The 19,927-nt window shown below is 39.5% G+C and overlaps 1 protein-coding gene across 23 annotated transcripts in view; it reads right to left on the bottom strand.

Annotated features, from left to right (window-relative positions):
* The window catches only part of UNC80 (unc-80 subunit of NALCN channel complex), a 287,092-nt gene that overhangs the window by 136,745 nt on the left and 130,420 nt on the right, over positions 1-19,927 (bottom strand). For 16 of the 23 annotated variants that reach the window (XM_077272205.1, XM_077272209.1, XM_077272212.1 and 13 more), the window contains 3 exons: positions 15,020-15,203; positions 7,441-7,613; positions 2,514-2,726 (listed from right to left, as the gene is read on the bottom strand). In XM_077272205.1, the coding sequence (XP_077128320.1) occupies positions 2,514-2,726; positions 7,441-7,613; positions 15,020-15,203 (570 nt within the window). The remainder of the gene's footprint in view (positions 1-2,513; positions 2,727-7,440; positions 7,614-15,019; positions 15,204-19,927) is intronic. The other 7 variants (XM_077272208.1, XM_077272217.1, XM_077272220.1 and 4 more) reach the window with 3 other exon arrangements.

The following is a 19,927-nucleotide window of genomic DNA, read 5'->3' as shown; positions in this document are numbered from 1 at the left end:
AAAGTGCACAGTGCTACAAAAAACCACACATATGTGTGCAGGCAGGAGGGGACAACCAATAGTTGTCAATCTATTACCTCTAGGATGGCCGGGTCCCGTGTTGGCGCACCCCAACGCGCGTTTCGGACACTTTTCCTTCGTCAGGGGGTCCTCAGGGGACCCCCTGACGAAGGAAAAGTGTCCGAAACGCGCGTTGGGGTGCGCCAACACGGGACCCGGCCATCCTAGAGGTAATAGATTGACAACTATTGGTTGTCCCCTCCTGCCTGCACACATATGTGTGGTTTTTTGTAGCACTGTGCACTTTATTGCTGTCTCTTGGCACTATATATACACATACAAAGGAAATCTTTTTTTGGGCACTATTGCACCTTAAAGTAATTGTTTTGTGCAGTCTAGCACACTATATGGTGGCTATAGAAGCACTATTTTTGCACTTTAAAAGGTTTTTTTGATATTTTGCGATTTTTAGCGCTTCTTATACAGAAGGATAGCACATTTTTTTGCACTTTATTTTCTTGCAATTGAGCCTTGGTATTTTTAGAGCAGTGTGGGTGAGGGATTACAGATAATATAAAATATACTAGGATGGCCTGCATATTATATGCAATTATTCCTTGGTCCTGTGTTTTGGTTTTAATATGATGTAGTTTTATGATATTTTACTATGTGTCGTTATTCCTGTTAAATGAATTATATATTCAAAATAAAGATCTTTGTTCTGATATTTTCTGGTAATCCTTAGTAGGGTGTTTGGGTCTTTTCTTCCAACTGGACACTGCCAAGCTGGGAGCCCTGAAACAGTATTGGGTAGCTCGCCTTGGAATATTTGACTGCTCGATCTGCTGCCACGGAAACAACCAACGTTGATGGCCTGTCAAGGGTAACCTTCAAAAGTCTGAAAAAGGAAACTCGATGAACACCTGGAAGAAGAGGAAATTTCAGACTTACGCAAATTCACTCCCCCAGTAGTAGTGGCTCAGTCAAATCGGGAGGCTAGCTCTCTACTCAAGTCACTAGGGAGAACAAATGAAGAATGGGGTTGAGTACAAGATGAAAATGCAGGGTTCCAGCAAGAGAAAAGCTGGGTAGGTCAGAGAAAAGTACTCAACAAGGAAGAAAGTGCTGACCTAGATGCCGAGATGAAGTCCATTCTGTGCCAGAGGGACAGGTTGGAAGTTTGAGGAGCTGTTCTATGCCGCAAGTGGCAACAGCCTGCTGACTTAGAGGCAAGGTGGCAAGTAGTAATCACTGGAAGTGTTTCACGAAAAATTGCCAAAGAAGCTCATGAGTTTGGAGCCCACCTCGGACCGGGAAAGACCCAAAAATGCAAGGCTGAGGATGGCTGTCTTTACATGGAGAGGCCTGCAGGACGTCAGTCCCTGCTAAGAACTGAATTACACTGTGACTAAGAGACAATGCTACCTTCAGATTTGTGTGCACTTGGACTAGTCCTTTCTTCCCTGCCGCTTGCTGTGTGTTGGTTTTAAACAAGAAACAGGAAGTGTGTCGGTTCAGGAATTGAAAAGGAATCCTCGTGCCTGTGAAAGTCAGGCAAGACAATAAGTGTGTACTAAGAATGAGAGACTGGCAAATGAGCTAACGGCTTCAAGGGAGAAGTTAGTGCCAAGTTACCACAAGATTGATCACCAGGACTGTATCAGAAGGAAAAAGTCACACCGCTCAGCCAGGTATTTCTCTCCGAGCATCTGTAACCTGAGAGAGAAAACAATGTGGTGGTACCAGGAATCTCTCAACTTTGAAAGTGGGAATAAGACTTGCCCGGATCCAGAAGATGATGAATCAGTTAAACTGAAGGAAGAGCTCAACACAACAAACTCGGCTCCACTTTACTGGGAACAAGCAGCTGCTACAGCTATCTCTCCTTGTATCTATTATTGCTATTATCATTACAAGAACCATTAGGCTATGTGCACACGTCGGGAATCTTTGCAGAAATTTCCTGACCCAAATCGGACTTTTTCCGCAGGAAATCCGCTTGCGTTTTTTGCGTGTTTTTATTGCGGATTTCTCACGTTTTTTTTCCCGGAGCTTCCCCAATGCAATATATAGCTGCAGAAACGCGAAAAATCAGCAAAATTAATGAACATGCTGCTTTTTTTACTGCGATGCAGTTTTTTTTGCGGAAAAAAACGCAACATGTGCACAAAAATTGCGGATTGCATTCTATTAATAGGCTGCTTAATGGATGCATTTTTTCGCGGTTTTATCGCGTTTTGGGGGAAACAAACGCGAAAAAATGCAAAAAATCCAGAACGTGTGCACACAGCCTGAGTCTTATTTTACGACATATAATCCTCTGTCTTTCAATATCGCCGGTGTTTTGTTTCTGCTTCCTCGTCTACTGCCCGGCAGTGTAAATCAGGCACTGCTACACAAACCTACCGCTGGTTGACACTGGTCCTGTTTAATTATATAGTAAAGCATGTGTAAACTTACCAGAGATTGAACTGTCTGGATAGAAAAAGCAGCAACTAAAAATACCAACTTACATCTCCCCATTGGTAGAAGAGCTTGGCTGCATTCCACTGCAGCTTCTGGTTTCGTTTATTGCCCACAATAGGGGAACGCCCTCGTGACAGGCCTTTTTTGGCAATGTTCACATGATGTCCTTTCATCCATTCAGGCCAATTTCCCCGATTACATCGGTGTACAAAGCGGGCACATTCCAGAAAAAGAGCTGCCCTGGCCACAACAGGAGCTTCCTACCACAGGCAGAAGAACATTAAGAGAATGTCAAAGCCGTTAAAACAAACCGATGTTGTATGATGTAAAGCTATAGGTATTATAAATGTAAACAGAATTCAGAAAAAGTCTAAGTAGCATATGGTCCACATTATAAATCACTGAATAATGGCTGCACTCGTATCCTTTTTCAGTCTCAGAATTTGTTGTTTTGTGTGAATCATGTATGTCAATTAACAAGTCGCAATAATATTGCAGTCAATTGCTGTTTGGACTTGTCATAATAAAGTTCCATTTTTTTATATTTTAGGAAGTGGGAAATAATTGGATATTTCTGACTTTGTAGAATAGTGAACAAACATTTCATGAACAGGAAATCCTACTTGAAACCAGACAAAAACATTTCTAAGGACATTGAGGTCTGCAAACCTCTATTTCTTGATGTTCACTTCCTATTTAGTGATGGAAGGAACTATATGTAAGAAACAATTTTGTGGATAGTGAAAGTCTATGTGGATATTTTCAAAGTCATCTGAAGCCTCAGAGTTGAATTCTACTTGGGGACCTACCATCTCCTGGAAAAGTAAATAAAGTAAAAAGAGACCAAAATAGAAAACCTCTCTATAATATGTATCATTAGAGACAGTAAAATAAATCGAGTCTAATTTAATAATAACAGCTCTAGCACTTTAGAAAAGGGGTAATGAAGTAGGCTGAAATCGGGCACTTTGTTGTCTTATTATCTTGGCAGTCTTTCTGATACTGAGGTAGAGGATACCATTGTATGAGGGAGACCCGGAGTGTGCAGCGGTCTCTTACTTCATGCTGAATGTTATCATAATGAGGCAATGTAAGATGGATTCCTGTGTATTGCGGGAGAAGGAAGAAGATAGAAACAGCAACAGAGGTAAATCCTGTCCTATCAGAGCCTAGTGTTGCTGACTGTGTAAACTATGCAGTGTGAGACTCAGATTAAGATAGTAAGTTTATTTCTTTTCCAGCAGATTAACCCTTTACAAGCAGCACTGTCCTCCTCCATTATCTAGGCTGTATAATAGCCAGAAACATCTTTCTTCACAGCTGACAATATACAGTGTGAAGTTCAGGCTCGATTTTCACTGATTCACTGTCATTTGGGGTGGTTTACTGAATTAAATTACCATGTCTGTGATGCTCTTTTGGTAAATTTATGAATAAAATAAAACTTCTCCCATTGTATTCTGTGGACCCCCGGGGAGGCTACAAAATGTCAAAACAGGACAAATTCTCTCAATCACAAAAGAGAATCTCAATAGATTTTGCGCTTGATTTTGGTAAATGAAAGTAAAATCTGAGTCTCTATAATACTGAGAAATCATCTAATTTGTTAATGTTATATCCTTGAGAACAGTATTATAATTTAATCTACTGTCACTTTTATGCTTATCTTATAACTGATAGGAGGTCTTCTTTAAGCTGCTAAATGATAAGATGTACTGTATATGCTTAGAATCTGCTGATTTTGTCATGTTTTGTAATGTCCATGAGGGCTCCAAATTCTCACCTGATCTCAATAGTGAAAATAGTGAAAAGAATCAGGCAGTTGCATTTCAACTAATCAATTCTTTTGTTCACAGGGAGAACAAAGTTTCTGGCATTGGCTTTACTCGCCCCTTCCTAGTGATAAGACATGCACTCTGAGCATTCAGCCAAAAACTATATGGCCAGCCTCACCTAATTAATAGCTTTTGCATCTGGTTCTAAAGTATAGTTTAGCACATGAGAGCAGCAGAGAGTTAGTGCTGACCAGACTGTGTTACAGGTGGTGTTCCGCTGTTCTCCTTTGCTCTGGTGCTCCAATAGAAGGAAGGGACACAGCAACTGCAGAGTTCTCAGTGTGGTCAGGTGAGACAAATATCGACTAATGAGAACACGTTAAGATAGGCTGCAGCTTTGACCTTCTTGGTGGGTTTTTTTACTTTCCCCTCTATGATGCAGCTGTGTTTTGATTGGCCAGCATCATAGAGGAGAAAAAGAAAATATCTACATAGAAGACCAGTAGTATAAGCATAGTTGGTTATAGGGAAATATTTCATATTAGGCACTAATTACTGCTGTACTGGTGGGGTGGGGGGGGATAACTTTGAAACAGAGGTTCACAGAGAAGAAAACATGTTCTAGAATCAGTGGATCTGAAGACATTACTTAGGAGAGGTGCTCAATTTAAATGTGAAAACATCCAATGAAAGATCCTCTAAAGCATATCAGTTAAAGGTTTCTCTGTTTATACACTGAAGCTATACTCTATATAAATGTAATTCAGTCATCAGTGATGTGAACTGTGCATGTAAGAAAAAAAACATCCTGCCTCCTTGCAATGGCCTATTTATGTTTTATCTTACCTGGTGGTTGAAGAAGAGACAAGGAAAAGATGAAGATATGAGATAATGGATAGAGATGGAATCACAGGACACAGAAACAAATCACAAATGGAGAGGAATGAACCAGACGATGGAAAGCTGAAAATAACCACAAATTGCAAGTCAATGATGAAAAAAGTTTGACAAATATCTATTGCTAAACTGGAGGGTTGCATAATTCAATATCCAAAGCAGGCTAAGAGGAGAGAAACAAGGATACATTTCATGTACATTCTATTTTGCATATAATCCTAATATATATTAATAATCGTCCTATTTTTTTGGTCCTCAGCCTTGCTCCCCTGCTACTTCAATATGAAGATTTACTATATTCTGTTAATCATAACTTCGGTTACATGTTCCTAGATTTGGATGATTTATGATTTTTATGTATAAAACACACTGAATGTCCATTTGGTTGTTATTCCTCTTTTCCTTTGCTATTATTTAATGCTTACTTCTTTTAAACATACAGTATTATTAACATTAACTGTATTTCCCTTGTACATTGGACTTACTACATATAACATACAGCTCTGGCAAAAATTAAGAGACCACTGCAAAATGTTCAGTTTGTCTAATTTTTCTCTTTATAGGTATATTTTTGAGTAAAATGTAAATTGTTCTTTTATTCTATAAACTTCTGACAACATGTCTCCGAATTTCCAAGCAATAATTTTGGCATTTTTTTCTGACAAAGAAAAATGGTTAAAATTAAAAAAACCCCAGTGCTTTCAGATCTCAAATAATGCAAAAAAAACAAGTTCATAATCATTTAGAAACAACAATACTAATGTTATAACTCAGGAAGAGTTCAGAAATCAAGATTTTGTGGAATAACCATGATTTTTAATCACAGCTTTCATGCGTCTTGGCATGCTTTCCACCTGTCTTTCACACTGCTCCTGGTGCAAAAATGTAAGCAGTTCTTCTTTGTTTGATGGCTTGTGACTATCCATCATCCTCTTGATTACATTCCAGAGGTTTTCAATGGGGTTCAGGTCTGGAGATTGGGCTGCCCATGACAGGGTTTTGATGTGGTGGTCTCTTAATTTTTGCCAGAGCTGTATTTATTACATAAAACAGACAACAGAAAAGAGTAAAGAATATGTCATACTAATTATAACAAGACTTTGATGGTACTAGGAAATAGAGTAGTTAATTTTACTAGCTTTGGTGGTTTACAACAGTGCCTCGTTACTTTGTGTTTGAGGGTAGAAGAGGAAACAAGTCACTGCTAATTTTTTCCTGCCTGGAGCTACTTGACTGACAGGTCTCTCCCTATGTGTGTATAGGGAGAGAACTGTCAATCATACAGAATTAGGCAGGGAGAAAACATTGAGGCCACACCAGTGACTTTTCTTCTTTGTCACTTCGCTCCCAGCTTCGTTTTCAGAGTATAAAATGTATATTTGTCAAAAGGTTGTCTGTCTCTGACTCATGCTGCCCATGGTTCTGTCAGCATGAATCACAAGACAGGTTGCCTTTAATAGTGATCTAGAGTAAAGTGCTATTTATCACTCTGCTATTGACATCTTCCTGATCCAATTTACCTACCTACTTATTATCCACAAATTAAATCACAACCATGCCATCATCAGGGTGTATAGGTGGCAGTAGTGCCATTTAGCTTACAATTTTGAAAGAATTTTACTCTATAATTTAGCTTGTCTGGTGGTTAACTTGCTTTCCCAAGTTTTGGTGATGTCCCTATCAAGAAGCTCAACTGATGTGCACATTATATTCAAATTCCACCCTGCACTGATCAAAGATAGGGGAATAGGAGGTCAAACTCGGTGACTATTAACAGCTGGACACACCACATTTATCTTCCTTTCGTATCCGGCCCTGATCATAGAGATCACTACCAGATAATAGGAAGGGGAACTGTACAGCTAAGAACAGCTGCACAGTTCTCACAATGATCAGGCAGAGCATTTTGCTTTGCCTGATCATTAAGAAACCAGTCATGGATCTTCATCCTGCCAGGCCCCTTTGACTGTGGACTATAATATGGAGGAACTTTTCAGCAAGATTTAGTTTTGTTGCTAAAAGTGTGCACTATGGTCCGAAATATGTGGTATGTGTAAATATGGCTAATGAGTTTACATAACACAACACCAAAATATATAGAATGCAATTGTTTTTGTTTTTTTTCAAATTCGAAGAATTAATTTTTTTTTTTACAGAAACTAGAAAACAAGTACGGTACATTAAGAAGCAAAAGAGAGATCTCATGCAAAATGTAAGGAGAAGATAGTTACCGCTTAGGTTTATATATCTGAAGGAACCGCTGATCTGTAAATTCAAGGTTCAGAGACAGATTTTTGCTTACCAAATCTAAAGCTGCAGCCAAAATAGAGGCATCAGGTATAGTTCCTGGTTCACAGCAGTTAAGCAAGAACTGGAACCGTTTCATCCCTTGTCTTATTGCTCCCAAGTTGACCACATTTTTGCCTTTCCCAGATTCCTGATTGGTGGCACCATGGTCATCAAAGCTGTGACATCCTGAAGAAGGCAAAGGTAGGAAGAAAGAGGAGGAAGAGCACAAGATCTCACAAATAAAAGCGCCATTTGAGAACTCCATTACATTAGATTACCCCATCGCTCTATTCTAATGTGTGGTCTGATGCTAAGCGAACATGGTGGTATCACCCACAACACCCAGCATATTATGGTGACATGTACAGACAATGATCTTGCAAGGTATTCCACACACCTCCGCATTAGAATTTTATTTTTTTAACATGTATATGGAATATGGAAACAAGTCAGATAATAATCAGTTCTGTATCATTCTGCTTGTATAATAATACAATTAAATCATTACTAGTAACATAAAATAATCAACATAATTGTTGTATATCTAGATCAGAGTGTGGAATATCTTAAGTAAATTAATACATTATTCTAATGTTAGTTTGGCTTAAAATGAAGCACATGTAATTAACTCATGTTCCTGATATATATTCACTAGGGAGGAATAGCGTTGGGTTTAGCTTATCTGCTCATCAACAATACTACCGTATTTTAAAATACTCATCTTGACTAAATAAACACATTTTACGTAATAGTCTTTAACTAGCTAATGGATTATATATTTGTGGAAAAATAGCAGATGGAGACTACAGAAATAAAATATACAAATATATAAAGGTTAAATGTATTTCAAAATAAATATATTAAAAAGTGTTAATAACCAGACTAACTATTACCACCATTTCTGGCTTACATCCATATGATTCATAATAATTGTGATGACACAGCATTTATTTTTAATTATTCCAGAAATATTATTCAGCAGGTTAAAAGACATAAGCTATTGTTCATATAAGCCTGAAAGTTGACTGTTGTTGTAGATAGAATTGATGTTTGTTGATTTGTTAAATTGATGCTGACTGCCTATTGTATCAGTCATAGCAGCTAATTGTTCTTCTATCCTTGAGGAACAACAGCACAGGTTAATTGAACAATTGATGTTTGTTACTTTGGAGAATGTCTACTGACTACTGATTATATCAGTCCACGCAGCTTGTTGTTCTGCAAGCGTTGAATGACAAAATATGCAGGTTAATTGAACACTTGAACAATGAAACAATGACCTCTTCCCACCTCACCCCAAACCTGTGGATAATAGCCTCAAGAACACCTGTGGATATAAAAAAAGGACTTCTCTCCTTCTATATAGAGCAATGTTCCCAAAGTTTGGTCCTCAAGAGCCACCAACGAGTCATGTTTTCAGGATTTCCTTAGTATTGCCCAGGTGAGAATTCCATCATCTAGACAGTCAACAATTCCATCACGACACGACCTGTTGGTGGCTCTTGAGGACTGGAGTTGGGGAACACTCATATAGAGACTCTAGAGGACAGCAGCCAAGGTGCCATGACTTCAATCACAGGAATACAGATTTGATCCACTGCCCATCACTGAACTCACGGAAACGTTTTGAGAACTCAGGTTTGGAAAATCAGGTCACCTAGCCACAAACATCAATGTCAGCTTCCTAAGTTTGCCACTACCTCCTCTCTGTGGGTGCCTGCCAAAAGCGGGGTGGGATAGTTGGCTCTGGAAGTCCTAAAGTCCCAGATGTTCTAATTCCCAGAGAGCAAGCCGAAGGGTGAGACTCTGTCATTTTCACCATCTTATGTACCTGCTGGGTCTGTACTATATGTTATTGACTGTTGTTGATCCCATAAATTATTAACGTAGTCTGTTACTCTAACAATGTGTTATCTGAGAAGTATTCTACCTATGGGGAAGGAGAAAAGGCGTTTAGTGAGATGAGCCCTGGTCAATGCAGTCTTTCTAATGACAGCCAGGCCAGCGGACGAGAGAACCCACTGACCCTTGTGTCTCCACAATAATATATTCCAAAAATTCTGTTAACATGAAATAGGATGTTGATCTATTTAATAATTTATGCCTTTGACTTGAACATTGTCTATGGGCAAAATGTTCACAGAATATTGGATGAAGACCTAGCACCCTTATACACCCTACCTGACAACGGAGGTTGGCACCCTACAACCTGCGCAATGGCGCCCCCGCTCACCGACAGCTATCCCTTCTTCTCTTACAATCCCTATAGGGAAGGCGTAGAAAAACAGGAGTGGTATAACAATATACCGTAATAGATTAAATTAACATTAGAGGCTATGGGCCAGAGGATATGAATGTTATGGGCTAGAGGATATAAATAAATATTATTAATATTTGGGATTTCACTGTCTATGGGCACTATTAGGGGACTCCATATGAGCCATAACAGAGCACCTAAGTACAAGCAGTTTCTGTCGTGCTAGACTCAGCCCATCCATGTCGGCCATCATGCGCCATTCAGTGATTTAACAATAATAATTAAATAATTACCAACATTTGATATTACAATACCCTTTCAGTAGAATCAGAGAAAATAAAGCTTAAAGTTCTCATACCAGGAATTCACTAGTAGAAATAGCACCTGACAACCAGAGGCTCTTTGGCAGATTTCATATCTGGTTGCAGAGATTTAGAATTCATAAACTAAATACCCGATCAGCGTCTTCTAAGCTGGCAAACATCTGTATGTCAGTATTTTCCCCTGGCCTACTAAATAAACAAGTATACAAAGAACCATCATTCATACAGCTCTGGCTAAAATTAAGAGACCATCACATCAAAACCCTGTCATGGGCAGCCCAATCTCCAGACCTGAACCCCATTGAAAACCTCTGGAATGTAATCAAGAGGATGATGGATAGTCACAAGCCATTAAACAAAGAAGAACTGCTTACATTTTTGCACCAGAAGCAGCGTGAAAGACTGGTGGAAAGCATACAAGACGCATGAAAGCTGTGATTAAAAATCATGGTTATTCCACAAAATCTTGATTTCTGAACTCTTCCTGAGTTAAAACATTAGTATTGTTGTTTCTAAATGATTATGAACTTGTTTTCTTTGCGTTATTTGAGGTCTGAAAGCACTGTTTTTTTATTTCTAATTTTGATTATTTCTCCATTTCAGAAAAAAAACACAAAATTTATTGCTTGGAAATTTGGAGACATGTTGTCAGTAGTTTATAGAATAAGTGAAAAATATATATTTTACTCAAAAATATACCTATACAAGGAAAAATCAGACAAACTGAACATTTTGCAGTGGTCTCTTAATATTGCCAGAGCTGTAGTTATGGGCATATAAAAATTTGGTATTTTAATAGGGTGTCCTGCTTTCAATGGAAAGGTATGTTATTACTATGCTTATCACAGATTGCTCCATTGATGACACTTAAAGGGGTACTCTCATGTTATTAAGTTGCTTTAATTAGATAGACAGCATGCAAATAACCAAGTTTGCAATTGATTTGCTATCATTCTACTACTGCGAAAGCTTTTATTTTACATAGTGTAGAGCTTGCTTCCAAAAAGCTTGGCCTCCAGAGACTGGCCGAATGTGTGTGCACAGTAGTTAGATTTGAGAGAAGGATTAACTCCTAACATCCCAGTCATCTCTTTCCAGCCCACTGATTTATTTACAGCAGTTTGCTGCTCATCTCCTTTCTTCTCAGCTCCTAAGCTGTTATCAGTCTTGTAAAATCACTAGTCCCCCACTATTGTCAGCTTCCAAAGCAATTTTCCTAATCATTCTTCTCACTTTCTTGATCCTGTACTTGTTAAGGGTACCGTCACACAGTGCCATTTTCATCGCTACGACGGCACGATTCGTGACGTTGCAGCGTCGTATAAGTATCGCTCCAGCGTCGTAGACTGCGGTCACACGTTGCAATACACGGCGCTGGAGCGATAATTTCATGACGTATTTGCGATGTAGAAGCCGTTGGTTACTGTGCGCACATCGTATACAACCTGTGTCACACAATGCAATCATGCCGCCACAGCGGGACACTAGACGACGAAAGAAAGTTTCAAACGATCTGCTACGACGTACGATTCTCAGCGGGGATCCGGATCGCAGTAGCGTGTCAGACACAGCGATATCGTAAATGCATCGCTGGAACGTCACGAATCGTGCCGTTGTAGCGATCAAAATTGCACTGTGTGACGGTACCCTTAAGGTCTTGTTATCTCTATATGTATATATATAGTGATAATAGTGTAGACTCAGAACAAACATGGACAGCCCATGTATGCCTTGTAGCAAGATAGAGCTCTTAGATTAGAACTGTCATTCAAGGAGGGGCAACAGCTCCCTAAGCAACAAGAAAGTAAAGAGATTGTATAGATCTGAGCTGCTCAAAAGACAATTGAGAATACCCTAAACTCAAGGGACAGTCGTGAAAACTTCATTTCTTGTAAATGCATTTTCTACACATTATGAGAATATAGAATCTACCTTAGTACATAAAAAACTAATGTGAGTGAGACTACAGTTTTAGTACCCTGTAACAGACCTGTTAGTTGATTGATTCAATAATGAGGTCTTTTTCACAATGTGCACATAACCCAACAATATTGAAAATGACAATAGCAATGAAGATATATATTGCGGTTATCTTAACAATGCATTGGAATCAGCTGGTCCATCTTATTTCTTGAGGTTTAGGTTACATTTTATTCCTTATATCCTTTGCACAAATATTGGCCTGATGAAAAAATGGCAAAAAGAAAATGTCCAGCAGATTCCAACGCTTCACACAACACAGCACCACAAGAGCAGAGAGACAGAGATGGAATGCAGCCAAAGGCATTGTCCTGAGGTCAGCTCCATCATAACCATCATCTGCCAAAATGAGAATCTTTATATCTTATGACAATGATCATTTTATCTTACCATGTGTAATAATTAAGCAAGGTACACAGCGGACTGCTGAGATCTTATCCTCAAAGCAAGCTATATTTTTCAATGTTATTAGCTAATACGAATTAAACTACTGTCACCCAACACCACTAGTTGGTATTGAAACCCTTCATACATTGATATACGCTTGGATAAGTACCGTACATTTCAACTAAACTTTAATAGTGCTGATGCAAAAAGGACAGTGTCTTATTTGGAAATGGTTATGCAAATGCTGATCATGCAAACACAGAAGAAAATAGATAATTGAAACAAGGTATCTGGGTGGGATTTTTATCTCATTAAATGTTTTGAAGTATTAACAAAAATATACTTCTAGAAAATAGAAAACTAAAAAATAGTATGGATTGTGAGTCCATAACACATGGAATTGATTTAATAATGTTATTTTGGGAACATGGGACTCCAACTTCTTAATAAAAAAAGGTGCATTTGGTTCAATGGAAGCATGCTGTGGGATGGGAAGAGGTTATGTGATGGAAGGTCATACCTACATGCTCATTGGTAAAAATCCAATTGCGATGTCTAAGGATATTTCATGCTGGATCACAGTGAAGGCGGTCATTTTGAAGGATATCACAAATATTTTTATAGACGTTCAGGTATTCAAGTGGGTAATCCTCCTAAGCTGTCTATATGTGCACGTAGTTCATAAAAAGTTGAATAAAATGATACCTTAATACTTGAAATCCATTCATTCCAGAGTAATCCATGTTTTTGTTATATGTAAATGAGCTGTTAAGATCTATGGGCCGAACATAGATCTCACTGAGAATCTGCCTCCAGAGCTTATTATAAATGAAAAGAGGTGTTATCAGACATGTAGGTCAGGAGAGCAGACTGTTAGTCATTATATATCTCACACTGATAATGGCCTCTTTCATTTATTTTAAACTCTGGTGGCAGATTCTCAGTGGGATCTATTTTCAGCCCATTGGCTAATTTACATATTAATAAAAAATTGGATTACTCTTGAATACGACATTGGTTCGCAGATATCAGGGTATAATTTATAGTTAGTTTATACTAACTATTGATGAAGGACTCATCCTATAGGATAAAAGGCAGCCATACCCTCATGTGGACCATCCCTGATGAAGGAAACCGAGCATTTCCGAAACGCATGGGAATTGGTCACCATCATACCTAATACTCCACCAAGTCACGTGACCATTTACTTCATGCAGGTCCTGTTGGCTCCAAAGACACCTCTGGAGTTCATCGCGGGTTACAGATGCCCGCGCACCGCCGGACAAAAGGCTGGAGGAGCGCTTGTCATCGGCTGGGACAGCACTCCAGAAGATACATTATACAGCTGCTGCAAGCCTCTACTTCGTGGGGTATACCCACTGATGACCCTCCATCTTCTTTAATCCGAAACGGAACGGAACCGATAAGAGAAAGGTAAAATTCTTTTACCGAAAACTATCAGGCTGTCTACGAGCCTATATTGACTATTCGCTTTTATTATTGACTATTTTGAACCCTACTCTCAACATGCTTTTAAATCCAATACTCATCTAAGTGACCTTCAGTGGAACTGTATGACATTTTTACTGTTGTACTGTTTTGGATTTTTGGGACATATCTGCCTGATTATCCCAATCCACTTCATATATTAAATCACCGGTCACTCCACCTTACAAGGAGGGTATCCATAGTGCAAATACTGATTTCCATTTACAGAATCATATTTTGTGACAGCTCTATGGTGTTGTTCTATTTGTAGCTGATACACTCCTCATCACACTAGCGCCTCCCAATACCTATTGATATTTAGGGTATAATTGTATTCAGCTTCCTATGACCTACATGCCCATATAGACGGCTTAGGTGGTTGATCCTATTGACAGATTCCCATTTAGGGTCTGTGCCTCATATCCAATATTTTTGGTCAATGCCGCTGCAGTTTTAAGGGTGAACAAGTCTGGTACTGTTATGGGGAATTTGGCTGACACCATTATAAGGCAATTGGATGGAATATTTAAGGAGGCTGGTAATGTTAACGTGCATGTGACTAGCCCATTTAATTGGGTTAACGCGGCATGTGTCTGGTACCCTTGGGTATATTGTAGTTGATACTTTTAGGAGGCTTTGATATAGGGGCAATAATTGTGACTGACACTTGCATGTATGTGCATGAGCATGCCCCAGTGTCTATTCCTTTCTTGCCAATAGCCTTCATATGTCTTTGTACATAGGTGTGCTTACTTGGAATTAGTGACATCAGTGCACTATATCGGTGATGTCACAAATATTTCATGAGTTCCTGAACCAGTCAACAAAATGACCACCTACACTATAAGAAGGCAAATAGGGATGCTTTCCAAACAAAGCACCCAAATTACTTTTAAGTTTTATTATTAAATGAAGAATTAGGGAAATAAAGAAAGGAAAAAGGAGAGATGGAAAGAATGGATAAGTCACTGTTGAATTAGATAGGAATATTATGAGAAGTAGGAATTGTTATGGGTTTTGTTTTGCTAAGGAAGGAGGTTGCAATGAACTGTTTAGAAATCCATTGCAAGTTACCTCAGCAGCAAAAGAGTTAAAAATCAATGAAAGAAGGTAAAATAATTGTAAAGGAACAGAAAAAGAGAACCCTGATATCTAACCATCTTTTTCTTCTGTGTGATGAAGCCTGGATGTATTCCTTCTGCTTGAGCGCCATTTACCAAGACGCTTGAAAAAATTATCTTCTTCATCTCTGCCGCCCTCCATCCCTGATCCTGGACCAGCTTCTGACAACTTTACAGCGCTTGTAAATTTCACCTTCATCAATGAGAAATATGAGAATTTCTGTGTGATCATGTGAACAGAGAAATAACAGTTAAAGTGCTTAAAGTTTTTTCTGTATTCTACACAGGACTACATACAAGACATGTAATCACAGAAAACATAGATGATCGACATAGATCCCATTGTAAATGTGCACAATTACAGGTCCGTCTATATCTATTTATTCAATGGGGCAGTTCTCAGTGTGTTCCTGACATCATTCACATCACAAGACAGCTTTAATTGCACTTTTTCCATATTTAAAATGGAACAAATTTATAAAAAACAACAAATTACAAAAACAGCATAATATAGAACATATAATGGGCTGACAAGACTGGCAAAAATTAAACAGAATAAAGTGATTTCAGACCATGACGTTTCTGATGTGACACTGTGAATATATCGGAGAACTGACATTGATTAGAATAGCTCTGTCTGCTTTTATCAATAAGCCACAGCATCATTAGAGATGCCAATCAGTAGAAAAAACGGCAGCAGTCTTGTCTCTTTAAGCTTAAAGGGGTTATCCAGGACTATTTACATTTTTAACTACGGGCCTAAGAACTAACAGGCAGGTAGTAGCTCCGGTCACAGGCTGTTCTTGACAGTGATTCAGTGGCGTTTCAAAGACAGAGCAACGGCTTCTCTTCCGCTCCGCTCTGTTGACAGGGTGTGACTGTCAATGTCATGCTGATGGACAGCCTGCTCCCTGCTGCCTAATTGTAGAGCCGTCGACCGAGCAGCTCGGAAGAAGAGCAGCTCTGCTGTCGTGTAGCAGCTGTCGTGTAGGAGCAGTCAGTAACTGCTCTGAGCCGGTGCTGGGTAGAACAGGCAGGAAGTTGCTTCTGTTAGCAACTACCTGACTGTTAGTTTTCAGGAACATAGTATAAAACAATAGTCCTGGATAACCCCTTTAAGGCCAAGGTCACATGACTGTCAATTATCTCATTGGACCAATTATGCAAATAACACTCGGCGCTATCAGAATTTGAGCCGAGCGTCCGTCCACAATGATCCGATTCTCTAGCATGAGAGGCTCACAACACAGGAGCGTAGCAGATGGAGAAAGTAATTTCTTCATCTCCTCCATTGGCAGCATCCGCCACAATCAGACTGCACTCAGATAATATCCGAGTGCAGTCCGATGTTTCACACACACCTAAAGACTTGTATGAGTGGGTGCAATGTGATTCTTCATTGTTTTCTCATGCTGAACTGGCATAAAAAATAGTCGCTGATCTGCACTGTCCCATAGTATAATATTGGGCCGAGTGCTATCCAATAAAACATCTGTAGAAATTTTGTACATATCTGTAGAATTGTTACCCGTTGTATCGAGTGAAATCAATGTCTATTTTTATGATCTGCTTTGAAAAAATTAAAGCTAAATTTTCATAGGTTACCTTGATTGCATTCCGTACATGATGCCTTCAGACAAGCATTTTTTACTCTGAGTGCATTCCGTGTGCATACGGACCAATGTTAATCAATGTGCTAGTTCATGTTACCGTTTTGTCCCCAAAACAGCTTTAGATTTCAATGGCTGTTTTATATAAAATGGGTGCCATACTGACTGACTTTCCATATGGCATCCGTTTTTAACGTACACATTGCAAAAATTACATAGACAAATGAATTGGACTTTTTATCATTTTGGAAGTGCATTGAACAGCAAGGTGGATTGCTGCTGAGGGGGAAAAAACCCTCTTTATATCTTCAGCTTAGCGAGTGTGAACGAGCTGAGTGTGACCTGAGTGTAAGTGCAAACGGCGGTAAGTTTGTGACTTGTGATTCAGGGAGTTTCCAAGGGAGGAATTACTGAATTGCTGTCTGTGTTTTATTGATACTTTGCATTTATTTTATTTAACGTTTCTGTCTGGTGCAATCCCCATTAGGAAATGTGCTCCACTATTGTTAATGCCATCCAGTGCACATCTTGCCACATGTATGCAGTCCTTGATCAGCCGGTCGAGGGTGCATACTGTGCGAGATGTGAGCACGTTGTGCATTTGGAAGCCCAGATTCTGAATCTAAATGTGCAGCTGGCAACACTGAGATCCATAGACAATATGGAAAGGAGTCTTCTGCTCACTGAGCAGACGCTCAATGGGATAGATGAGGGGGGGTGGTAGGATGGAGCTGTAGGACAGTGAAGCAGCAAGCTGGGTGATAGTTAGAACGCCGGGTAGAGGGAAGAGTGCCAGGGAGGCTAGTCCTGATCTGGCTTACCCCTAAAAGTTTGCTAAGTTGGCAGATGAGGGGGGTGCCAGTACAGGGGTAGCACTGCTGCAGCCAGGCATGTTCTCTGAAAGCCGGATGAGTGACTGCTCCAGTAAGGTCAGACAGGTGCTGGTACCGGGGGACTCAATTATTAGGGGAACAGATAGGGCAATCTGTCACAAAGGCAGGGATCATCGAACGGTGTGCTGCTACCTGGCACTCGGTGACACACAAAAGGTTGATACATAAAATGAGAATAATGGGGATAGGGGAAAATATGTGTAAGTGGGTTAAGAGCTGGCTCAGGGATAGGAAGCAAAGGGTGGTTATTAATGAAGCATGCTTGGACTGGGTCGCGGTTAGCATTGGGGTACCACAGGGGTCAGTGTTGGGCACTCTTCTTTTTAACATATTTATTAATGACCTTGTAGGGGGCATACAGAGCAGAATTTCAAAATTTGCAGATGACACTAAACTCTGCAGGGTAATCAATACAGAGGAGGACAATTTTATATTACAGGATGATTTATGTAAACTAGAAGCTTGGGCTGATAAATGGCAAATGAGCTTTAATGGGGATAAATGTAAGGTCATGCACTTGGGTAGAAGTAATAAGATGTATAACTATGTGCTTAATTCTAAAACTCTGGGCAAAACCATCAGTGAAAAAGACCTGGGTGTATGGGTGGATGACAAACTCACATTTAGTGGCCAGTGTCAGACAGCTTCTACAAAGGCAAATAAAATAATGGGATGCATTAAAAGAGGCATAGATGCTCATGAGGAGAACATAATTTTACCTCTATACAAGTCACTAGTGCGACCACACTTAGAATACTGTGCACAGTTCTGGTCTCCGGTGTATAAGAAAGACATAGCTGAACTGGAGCGGGTGCAGAGAAGAGCGACCAAGGTTATTAGAGGACTGGGGGGTCTGCAATACCAAGATAGGTTATTACACTTGGGGCTATTTAGTTTGGAAAAACGAAGGCTAAGGGGTGATCTTATGTTAATGTATAAATATATGAGGGGACAGCACAAAGACCGTTCTGATGATCTTTTTAATCATAGACTGGTGACAGGGACAAGGGGGCATCCTCTACGTCTGGAGGAAAGAGGGTTTAAGCATAATAACAGGCGCGGGTTCTTTACTGTAAGAGCAGTGAGACTATGGAACTCTCTGCCGTATGATGTTGTAATGAGTGATTCATTACTAAAATTTAAGAGGGGACTGGATGCCTTTCTTGAAAAGTATAATGTTACAGGGTATATATATTAGATTCCTTGATAGGGCATTGATCCAGGGAACTAGTCTGATTGCCGTATGTGGGGTCGGGAAGGAATTTTTTTCCCCAATGTGGAGCTTACTCTTTGCCACATGGTTTTTTTTTGCCTTCCTCTGGATCAACATGTTAGGGCATGTTAGGTTAGGCTATGGGTTGAACTAGATGGACTTAAAGTCTTCCTTCAACCTTAATAACTATGTTGCTATGTTACTATGTAACTGCGGATGTAAAAAATGGATGTCACATTTATGTCAAAAATGGACATATGAAACACCATACATTGTCCTTTTTTCAGGGATTTTTTATATGTTTGTCTGAACTCAGCTTTACAGGGTTCCTATAGGCTGCGACTTTAGTTTTTAAAAAAGTGACTGTGTAATCCTAGCCTACACTTCAGCAAAAATAATTAGCAAATAAAAAAATCAATGACAAAGGAAAAATATGCCAGGTTGTAATTAAAAGCAACAATAATATTTACAGAGCACAAAAAAAATGAATATTTTCATTCTAATAAAAGGGTGACAGTTCTGCTATTTCAACCCCCAACTGTTTATATGTGCATGTAGCTCTTTCAAAGCCAAGTTCAGCAATACTTTACATGGTCAGTCCGTTCCTCCGTTACTGAGAAATCAGCGTTTGAATGGAGTAGGGTTTCGGGTAAAAGCTTGGATCCGCACAGGCACAGAATTTTTATATCAAAACAGCAGAATGTTTATTGTCCATCATAAACTTTACAGCTCCAAAATTAAAACAGCCTTTCTCCACTACAAATGAATAAAATGGACAGTCCTTTCTTCAGGCACAATGACACCAAGTAAATGTAGCAGCCTGACCAATCTCAGTGTTCCAAGTAGTATCAGCTCAAGCAGTTTAAATGCGTTTCTCAGACAACCACCTCTCTGTTCAGTTCCAGCACAGCTCCACACTGTCGAGCTAATCCAGCTGCTGTTATTAGGCCTGTAAGCGCTGGGTTGGGTTATGAGAGCAACCTTTGTCACCAGACTCTTTTGGTTGCTCCTAAATTCCGCACCCAAAATCCAGTCAAATTACCAATGCTAACCAACTCAGTGACATATCCGCCATCCAGAACCTTACCTCCTGCTTTCTTACAATAGATATGTAAATGAGGCTGAAGAACTATTTTAGATCTGAAGACTCTGTCACTCCAGCTCTATTCCTCGGCCAGCGCGGACTTCTCATGACAGATGACTACTTTGCCTGAAGTCACCCAACATA

This window comes from Ranitomeya variabilis, chromosome 7 (genome assembly GCF_051348905.1).
Source record: "Ranitomeya variabilis isolate aRanVar5 chromosome 7, aRanVar5.hap1, whole genome shotgun sequence".
NCBI classification, from domain to species: Eukaryota; Metazoa; Chordata; class Amphibia; order Anura; family Dendrobatidae; genus Ranitomeya; species Ranitomeya variabilis.
This window is presented reverse-complemented; position numbering and strand designations above follow the sequence as displayed.